The 10,410-nt window shown below is 40.1% G+C and overlaps 1 protein-coding gene across 2 annotated transcripts; it reads right to left on the bottom strand.

Annotated features, from left to right (window-relative positions):
- Positions 1-39: 39 nt before the first annotated feature.
- Positions 40-10,259, bottom strand: LOC144058271 (non-homologous end joining factor IFFO1-like). 2 transcript variants are annotated; one of them, XM_077576646.1, is made up of 10 exons: positions 9,621-10,259; positions 8,616-9,510; positions 5,732-5,792; positions 4,508-4,603; positions 3,359-3,499; positions 3,072-3,268; positions 2,873-2,999; positions 2,082-2,171; positions 541-671; positions 40-456 (listed from the first exon to the last, which is right to left on the bottom strand). In XM_077576646.1, exons 2-10 carry the CDS (start codon positions 9,476-9,478, stop codon positions 357-359), a joined length of 1,806 nt encoding a protein of 601 aa, XP_077432772.1. In that variant the 5' UTR covers positions 9,479-9,510; positions 9,621-10,259; the 3' UTR covers positions 40-356. The 2 variants fall into 2 exon arrangements, with proteins under 2 accessions (XP_077432772.1, XP_077432771.1); XM_077576645.1 differs by having other exon boundaries at positions 8,616-10,259.
- Positions 10,260-10,410: the final 151 nt, after the last annotated feature.

Raw genomic sequence — 10,410 nt, 5'->3', positions numbered from 1 at the left:
ACAAAATGGCCGCCCCCTGAGATGGATAAAAACGGCTGGATTTTGCTGCTTAACTCATATTCCACTAACACAATATTAAACAGAATACCATATTTAGACTAGTGGGGCTGCATAGAACATATTATTGACTTCCTCTTAAAGCAGTTTTTGTTCTCGTCAGTCCTCCACTAATTAGAATGCGTCACGTTTTGTACCAAATCCTACTAAACGTTAACAGGCCATTTGACAAGCTGGTGTAAGATGGCTACGTGAACGATACACATATACACCGCTGTGGTGCGGTGATGATGACGATGGTGTGGTGTTGTGACGGCGCGGTACTGTTTTGCAGATCACACGACTGCAGCGGCCAGGTGTCAGGACCTCCCGGCGCCGGACGTAGACGGGGGGGACGCCGAGCTCCTGTCGCTCTCTCGATGGTCGCTGTCGTCGGACGACGCCTGCGCTGCTGCGTTACTGCGAGAGACGGAAAAGTTCTTATGTCAAAAGCTTTTTGGACTTCCCAGCGGCGCGCCATTTTGAGATGACGTGTGCGCATACTTGTCGCCGCTCTGCGTGATGAGTCTCCTGCAGGTCTCCATCTGGACGTCCAGGCCTCTCTTCATGGAGCACATCTCCATGTACTCGTGCAGGTGGCGGTTCATGTCGCTCTTCGCTGTCGCCAAATCCAGCTGGAGGGAACACTTGCATTTTCAGGATCCTTTCACACGCTGACATTATTCAGAAGTCTTTTCTTTTTTTTTCTTTTTTTCCAGGAGAGCTCAGTATTGTTCATTCGATTTGACATCATCATTGCTCTCCTTTTTAAAAAAAAACAAATAAATTAAAAAAAATTAATAAATGTTTTTTTTTTATTATTATTATTATTTTTAAATATATATACATATATATACATATACACACATATATATATATATATATATTTTTTTTTTGTATGCGGGTGAGAATGTGTATGTGCGTGTGTGTGTGCGTGCATGCGTGCGAGCGTGTGTGTATTCATCAGTTCACCTAAAGCCCATTAAAAAAAATCCCATACTAATAATATAATATAATAATAAATTGCCAAATGCAGAAACATCAATGTAAGTTATCACGATGTAGTGGCTCTCGCTAACAGACAGAATTAAGTAACCAGAATTAGGTTAAAAAATTCTATATACGTAGACCATGTTTCTATAAATTTTGATATTTGGTTTTTATTTGAGGCAGATATTTTTTCCATTAAAATGTGATTTATGAGGAGGTTAGACCATTGGTCGATATTCAGAGTTTGTTTATTTTTCCAGTTAACAAGAATTATTTTTTTAGCGATAGTAAGGGCTACAAGTGTAGACTGAAATTGTTTATGTGGTAAGTCAGTTGTTGTTAGGTCACCTAGCAAACACAAGTTTGGAGATAAAGGTATCCTAGAGTCCAAAATAGCGGAAAGTTTTTCTAAGACTTTAGTCCAGAAATACATAACCGGAGTACATAACCATAAAGCATGAACATAAGTGTCTGTAGTGTTTTGTAAGCATTGGAGACAAATGTCGGAGTCTGAGAGTCCCAATTCAGAAGTCTTTTCGAGAAACATAGCGTGACGTTCCAACTCATGATATGTAAGTTAGCAAAAACAAAAAAAATTATGTTTTTGTAACGAGTAGCAAGCAAAAAAAATTATTTTGAGCATTAGATGTGTGAACAATTCTTCTAAATGTTTAAACAAAACAAAGAGAATTCCAGTTAATCAAAGTCCATTAGCTTGATGCTAACAGGAAATGCAAAATGTCATAGATGGCTAACGAAACAAGCAACAATTTCGTAGTGGTTACAATATTACCCTCAAAGCAACTTACATTAGAACACAAACTTCACCCTCTGCAAAAAACAACAACTAATATTACTGCAGTTTAATGAGCTTAGAAGGGACTGTCTTCTTTGTGTATTTATTACTGTATAAAAGTATTACGCTGCCCCTTAGTGGCCAAGGATTGCGCATCAGAAAGTGCAGCAAAACCGGGATAATTATGATGTCACGATGCAGTTTAATTCTGTGTGCTATATTTTTTAACCTTACTGGAAATGATAAGGAAAAGTCATACCTCAATCTGGTCAATGGTCTCCTGGTATTCCTTCTCTCGGGACTTGAACAAGCACTCGGTGTCGTTAATCACTTTTTCCAGACAGTCTTCCTGGTGGAAGAGGAAAACAATTGGGGGAAAATTTGAAGGAAAAAAAATTGACAAACGGGCCAAATCATTTGCAGAGGAGGTTAAAAAAAAATCAAATATGCAAATAAAATGATTAATCTATTTTACTATATTATATTTTATATAATTTTATTGTATATAAAATCGTTTTTTTTTAAATTAGGTAAGAAATTAAAATTTTAACAAAATGTTTCCATTTATTTTTGTGTAAAATAGTTTACTACAATAAAATAATAATAATTCATGCCTATTTTAAAAAAATCTATTATTTATAATAGTTTCTATAATTCATTTATTTTGAATTAGGTAAGAAATAAAAAATTTAACAAAGTTTTGCCATTTATTTATTTTTGTGTAAAATAGTTTACTACAATAAAATAATAATAATTCATGCCTATTTTAAAAAATCTATTATTTTAATAGTTTCTATAATTCATTTATTTTGAATTAGGTAAGAAATAAAAATTTTAACAAAGTTTTGCCATTTATTTATTTTTGTGCAAAATAGTTTACTATAATAATAAAATAATAATTCATGCTTTTTTTTTTAATGCATTATTTATTTTTCCATCCATCCATCCATTTTCAAATGTGAGCTAAAAAGAAAACACATTCGGCTTATTGCTCCAATTTTATTTCTTGACACTCAGCCATGATTTTTTCATGTGTACTTTTTAGCCTACCTCTCCAGGCGGGTGGGCGGGGTCAGGAGGCAGAGAGTATCCTGGGAAATCCTCCCATAACAGCAGCGTCTCCTCCGTCTCCTCCCAGGCCAAACTGTCGCAGTCGTCCTCAAACTCGCACTCGCGCCTGCAAGGTGAAGATTTTCGTGTGAGAGGGAAAATCCCGAGAGCTCTCCTGCGCGCGCGTGCGACCGCTCACAGCTGGTTCAGCATCCTTTGCATCTCCTCGTTGATCTGATTGGCCGACGAGTTGCCGTGCTGCTGTTGTTGCTGCTGCTGCTCGGCCACGCCGGCGTCGCTTTCGGACGTGCTGACCGCTTCGTCGCCCTCGCTGCCGTTGACGGAAACGGGCGTTTGCTTGCGGCGCAGGCTCAATGACGGCTGGTTGTTTGTAACCTGCACACGTTTGTACAAAAGTACAGTTGGCACGTTGCTACCGCGTGCTAAACGTGAAAAGCAATCTGAAACAGGTGAAGAAGCGTCCACCTGGTACATCTGGATGACGTCTTCGCAATTCCTCTGCTGGGCGACGTCGCAGAGGCGAGCCGTGATGTCGATCCTGCGGCAGATGTCCATGTCCACTTTCATGGCTTTCTCCTGAATCTTCGTGTCCAAATCTGACAGATTCTACGCGAGCAACCGACAGCAGGAAGGAATATTGAAAAACAAAAAACATTAGTGGCCAAAAATGCTATATTTCCCCAAGATAAGAAGAGTAAAAACAATACATTTAATTTTACCCTCCAAAACATTACATTTGACCAGAAATGGACAATATACCCCAAAAACTTTTAACAAGATAAATCCACCACATTTAGCGTAAGAATTGTTGAAGATTTGCCACACACACAAAAAAAATTGACCCCACCTTAATTTGAACACAAAAATATGTTAGCTCCCCAAAATGCTATATTTGGCTTTAAAAAAACAAAAACAAAACATTTTACTAACCTAAAAAAAATATTTGGATTTTTTCCACCCTAAACATTTTTTTTTTCATTTTAAAGAATTTTAAATTATAGTTACATACAATAAATTACAATAAAAATTTGCCACTTTATAAAGTGGCAAATTAGGTTTTTTTTCCGGAATATTGCCCCCGCCCTCTAAAAAAAATATTTATACGTGGCCCTAATACGCTGTCGTAATAAATAACATTATTAGTTTTGTTGTTGTTGTTGTTTTTTTAATCAAAAAGTAAAATGTCAAATATAAGGTTTTGCCTTTTGGCCAAACATTTGTGAGATCAAAAGTTGTATATCATTAGAAAAAGTATATTTTTCATTTAGAATAAACTCGCCATGAAAATAAGTGTCTTTTTATGTCATATAAAATTTAGACTAAAGTCGTTTTTATTTTATTTTTTACATTTTCTGCTTTTGTTATCATTCTTTACAATCATAATGTAACAGTATGATTTATTGCACTACTGCATGTTACATCCATTTGGACTTAAGTTACCAAATATGGCTCCTCCCCTTATAGAAATTCTACTGACCAAAAACAGACATTTGTAAGCACAAGTATCAATGTATCATCCTCTGTCATTTTTTAATAGTGTAGAAGATTAGATATTGGAATCTAATGTACGTCACGAAAACACAATTTGAGCGATGCCGGCAATGTTGCGCTCACGTTGCTCATGAGGCCTTTGAAGAGGACCAGCTCGGCCTTCAACTGCTGAACTCGGAGGGCCATCTCATCCTGGCAGCCTTCGCTCTCCTGCAGGTCCTGCACACGCACGCACGCACACACAAAAACAAACCGTAAGCATCAAAACGGCGCGTGCGCGCACATACGCACGGACGGACGACCTCCCTGCACACAATTACGCAAAAGGAGGTCATGAGCACAATCAAAGCTTTCAGCCGCAGTGAAGCACATGAAAACGTCGTAAATAGTAAACGCATCATCGACCCCGAGGAGATTAGCGTTTGTCTGATGGCGAGCTCGTCGTCTTTTAACGGCGCCCCCTGTTGACTTATTCATGCGTGGGTGCGTGCTGTTGAAAAGCTCAGGTGAACTTTCCCGTCGAAGAGACGTGGACGTTCACATGCGATGGCTAATAATGGTTGAACATTTGTTTAGATGTTATATTTTTTAACTTGATTATTTTTATATATATATTTTACTTTTAATTACAATTAACTCATTTAGTGCCATTGACGGCTATAGACGTCAAAAATTCATTTGAACTATTTCTATTAGTTTCACCTTTTTTCCCACTTTTGTTAGCAAGAGTATAAAAACCTAGAAAAATAATTATTGTACATTTAGAACAGATAGAAAATTTGTGATTACTCTTGAGTTAACTAGTGAAGTCATGTGATTAATTACAATTAAGAATTTTAATCGCCTGATGGCCCTAATTTAAAAAAAAAGAAAGCAAAAATTATTTAAAAATTACAGACGATTACATTTTTTAAATTGTAATTAATCGCATGACTTCAATAGTTAACTCACGATTAATCACAAATTCTATATCTGTTCTAAATGTACAATATTTTTTTTTCTAGGTTTTCATACTCTTGTTAACAAAAGTGGGAAAAAATGTGAAACTAATAGCAATGGTTCAAATTAATTTTTGACGTCTATAGCCGTCAATGGCAGTTAATGAGTTAAATTAACTTTTCAATCTTTGTTTTTTTTGGTAAATTTTCATTACATTAGCCCAGTCCTTCTCAAATAGCGGTGTGATGCTGTACTAGAACAGGAAGTCTACCAAAAACAAAGTTCCTGGTGATTTTCCGGCTAACCCTTGCATGGTCACCCCGTGTTGAAATACAGCTGTTGTCTCACACACACACACACACACACACACACTCACACACACACACACACACACACGCAAATCATTACCTCTTGCAAGTCAGCAATCTTCTGCTGCAGGTCTGTCCTCATCGTGTATTCCTCTTCCCATCTACAAGTCAAACAGTCAGTGTCATGTCAGTGATGTCATCATTTTTCCACACTCTGATTGGTTGATCGGAGCTAACTAGTTTTGCGATAGGCAGCTAAAACGATGATTATTTGATACATTTCACAGTCGCTGGCATTGGGTCAGCAGGCTCACACGTCAACAAAAAAAAATGAAATTAAAACTTTTGATGTGGTTCTCCCACATCAAACTCACCAAAGCGAGTCTTAATGGACTTAATTGGAACAGTAAAGGGCCTTCCCTAAACTACATTGGAAGCATACTATTCTCCCAAAATGTCTTAATAAGATGAACTGAGGCTCATAAATCTGATAAGAAAGTGCACCGCCATGATGCAGAAAATTCCTCCCATAAATCTGAACTTTTAATACGTTTAAAAGCCCAAATACTCCCCGCCCGTGCGTGAATGGCGCTCCCCTCTTCGGACTGCCGCATCATCTCATTAAGAATTTTCAAACGCTGCGACACGCCAACATCTCTTCCGAGGCTGCTGCATCTCAAACAGGCCACGAAGCAGGAGACGTAAGCTCGGCGAATGCGGAGAGGAGGCGCGTGCGAGGCGAGGCGAGGCGAGGCGAGGCGGGATGCCCCCACCCCCACCGCGCACACCCCCCCGCCCACCTTCCAGCAGTGCATGCTGCATTGCAGATATGGCGAGGAGTGAGAAGGAGGTGAGGGAGGGCCAGACAGGGGGGGAGGTTTTCACGCTACTTGTGGTTACAAGAGTTAGTAAAAATAAAAAATAAAAAGACGAGCGTGCGTGACTGAGATATTATGTATGCGAAGTAAAATCATATTTGGTTGACAAAATGTCCCTTTCTGGCGTGAAGGTGAGTCGCAACTGAATGAGACTGAAGCCAAAGCTCACTTGGGAGGGAAAAAAGGCTTGGCACGTTAAGGTTATTTGACACTGGACATGCATGAGGTCATTCATCCCATTAAGACTCTTATTACATTAAATACTCGTCCTACTTCATTTTACTGAACAGGAAAAAAAATGCCTCCTAACTACTGTATGACATTGAAGTATGAAATCAAAAAAGTAAACAAATCAACAATCAAATTATTTTTTTTTTAATCTGGTAAAGAAATCTAATTTAAACAAATTTATCATCTCACAATATACATCAATAACGACGCTCATTTTAAAATGAACCTTCACATGTCGTTTTCTGCATACAAAGCAGCATTACAGATCATTTAACACTGAATTAATTTTTTTTAGCAAAAACGAGTCTTAAATTGAAATACTTCCTGTTTTCACTCTTCTTCTTTCAGATTGATACGTCGTAAAACAAGTGTAATGCCACCCAGTGGCCGACAGTGGAATTGCACCCAAAGTAAACAGCAAGCGGAACGAAATTAAAGTTATGAAACTGTACTTGTTTTGTTTGTTTGTTTGTTTTGTTTTGTTTTTATACGTGAAATACCGCAACCACGAATCCGCAATGGAAGGGGTTGTTACTGTAATTTTTTAAATTGATATCGAACAAATGCTCATATGACTTTGACATCCGGATTCAAGTGAAGCCCACGTACTAGTACGCTCGTTGTTCTCACTGGCGGGAAGCATTATAAACAAAGAATTCTACCGGTGAACAACAAGCGCTTTACTAGCAGTACTAGTAGCACGCAGGCGGCAACTAGTGCAGTTTCTCCCCACAGGATGCTCTGATGTGAATATCTGACAATGGAAACGTGACTGACCTTCATTCTTGTGTATATTTAGAAGCCGACTTGTTTATGTCGTGTGTGTATATTCCTAGCAACGGCAAGTGGCTGTGTGTGAAGTATCAGACCGGGTGGGATTAATGCTGACTCAGCTAGAGACAGCTGAGCTTGCAGCTGTTTGAAAACAGCAGAAAGAAAGAAAAAAAAATACAGCTTGTTAGTGTGATGCAGTTGGATCTTGACTTACTTTGGCAAACTTATTTATTCACAAAAAAAGTGAACGCTGAGAAGAAGACGCGGATGATGGATGCCCTTTGAATTTGATCTTGAAATCATTGAAAACATGAGCAAGGTGTGCGAATTGTCGCCGCGACGTAGCACTTGTGCTACAATTCCACGCAAATGATGAACAATTTCAAAATGGCCGGCAAAAGGTCTTTGACTTGGCAACACGGCCAGACGAGTATCAACCAGAAAAAAAATCTGTCCATTAATACTGTTAGAATTTTACACGGTAACCTTCAATACTGAACACAAACAATAAATAAATCTGTATTACAATAAATACCAGATTTTTAAAAATGACTAACCGACAACTAATTGAGATCAAATGAATCGATAATTATTTTTGATAATCAATGAATCGTTTAGAAACCTTGTTCAACTTAAAATGTCCAAATCTTTGTAATTTCAGCCTCAGTCTCTACAGTAAATATTCTCAGATGTCCTCCATTAAAGCAGACTGGTTGTGTTAGCGTTTTTTCAAAGTAAAACATTTGCAAACAACTTATTCTACTTTAGAAAAGAATAATAAATGTTTTAGCCATAACTGAATCAGAATTACTTTACATTTGTGCATTTACTGCGCTGCAAATTTGAAAAATCGTACTGTTTTACGATTAAATTGACAAAATAACTGACAGACTAACCGATTATTAAAATAATCGTTAGTGGTTCTAAAATTATAGACCAAAAGGTTTATTGTTTTCTTTCCAAAATGCAGCCTTTGCTACTTTTGTATTCCACTACATTCTGATGCCGACTTAAATTTGATTCATTGTTCAGCCCTAGTTACGAGCGCAGTAATGCAACGATGAAACTTGTAAGTCAAGGTACCAGTAGAACTCCATTTACCTGCGTTTGTACTCGTCCCGCTCCCGCTTGACTTTAGCCAGGACGTTGTAGAGCGCTCTGATCTCGGGGGTGATGGTGTCGATCTGGACCCCGACTCCATCCGGGTGCATCCAGGAGACCCCCGGGCTGGTCGGACGCTCCGAGCCGTACCTGCGAGAGGGGTTGTAGGACCAGATGGTGCCTGGCAGGAAGCGAGGAGCAGCCGTGGTCACCGAGCGTCCGCCGGTTCTGGACACGGGGGAGTCTGCGGACGGGGACGCCTGGCTGACGGTGATGGAGGGGTTACAAGCGCTGTCGGTTCGGGTGGCAGCGGCGCTCTCAGGAGCCAGGCAGGACAAACTGGTGGGCCTCCTGGCTGAGTTGTTGGTGTTGTGGAAGGGGAGCGAGCCGGGTTTGAGCGGGATGTCCCCCACCAAACCCGTCTGCACACCTGCCTCTTGCGTGTGCGGCCTGCAGCCGCTGTTGGCCTCCAGCGCCTGCTGCAGCTGCTTCTCCAGAACCTTATTCCTGCGCTCCAACTCGTGCACCTTAGCCAGGAAGCACCTGAATCTCAGGTTGAGGGTTTTCAGCACACTGATGTTGGAACCCAGGTCGTTCCGCAGGGCCATGGCGGCGGGAGGATGGTGCACCGTCGGGTGGTGGTGCTGATGCTGATAGTGGTGGAGGTAAGGCGAGCTCTGGGAGGGGAACTCAGGCCCCGGATGTTCGGGCCCGGGGAGGTCACCCAGCAGGAAAGACGCCGGGTCCGAAGAGCCGAACACGGATTCCGGGAGGAGGCCCGAGGGGGATTCTGGGTGTCCTGGGGCCTGGCTCGGCTGCGGATGTTGTTGGAGATGCGCTGTGGCCCCCAACAATGGATTCATGCTATGGTGCGGGAAACTAAAACGCTGCAGATCTGGCATGAACACGGGCGGGATTTGTCTCTCTTAAAGCAGAATAATGTGAATAAAACTACGGGGGGACGGGAAATAAATAGCAAAACGGTTCGAGATGCGCAGTGTTTACCTTCTTATATAACCGTCTCGGAATTGGATTTATCCTCACAGATTAGAAGAAGGTTTTAACGTCGACTGCTGTTGCTGTTGGGTCAACTCGGTGACACACTGGCCCCCCTCCCAAAACAAAAAAAAAAAGCAGCAAAAATGTTCACCGAATGACTCACACGGCGACACGGTGGAGGGTTTACACCAAAAAAGGAGAATGAAAGCAGAAGGATGAAGGAGAAATCTGATGCGAGCGAGTCCCTTCGAGTTGTGGCAACAAAATGTGACCGCAGGACAAGTGCAGTTGATACAAGCTTTACCGTAATGATGACAGCGGGCGAGCAGGAGATCCGTGAAAGTTTTTCTTTTCCTCACCAGATTGCGCCACTATGAATGAAAAAATGAAAAATAAATATCAATCAGTAATTGTGTGAAAATGCTGACATTTTTTTGTCGCCAGGCTTAAATGGCAAAGAGAGAAGTTAATGGAGAGGACTATTACACGTGGTAGTACGTCAATGCGGATGTTGTTGAAGTACGCCTCCTATAGGCTATGAGCAGTACTGGGTGACGTCACACCAAACTGATTTATACTGTATTTGGAATGAGAAGTTTATTTTTGCTTTTTATTTGTATTTATAAAAAGAAAGTACAGACCTATATATATTATATAATATATATATATATATAATTATATAATATATATATATATAATTTACAATCAGCTTGTAGCTGGCTGTACACATATATTATACTGTAAATAAGAGTGAAAACAGTATTTCAAGATCAGTCTAGTTTTGGCTAATGATTAT

Source organism: Vanacampus margaritifer, chromosome 9, assembly GCF_051991255.1.
Source record: "Vanacampus margaritifer isolate UIUO_Vmar chromosome 9, RoL_Vmar_1.0, whole genome shotgun sequence".
Taxonomy (NCBI): domain Eukaryota; kingdom Metazoa; phylum Chordata; class Actinopteri; order Syngnathiformes; family Syngnathidae; genus Vanacampus; species Vanacampus margaritifer.
Note: the sequence above shows the minus strand (reverse complement) of the source record. Positions and strands in the feature narration are given on the sequence as shown.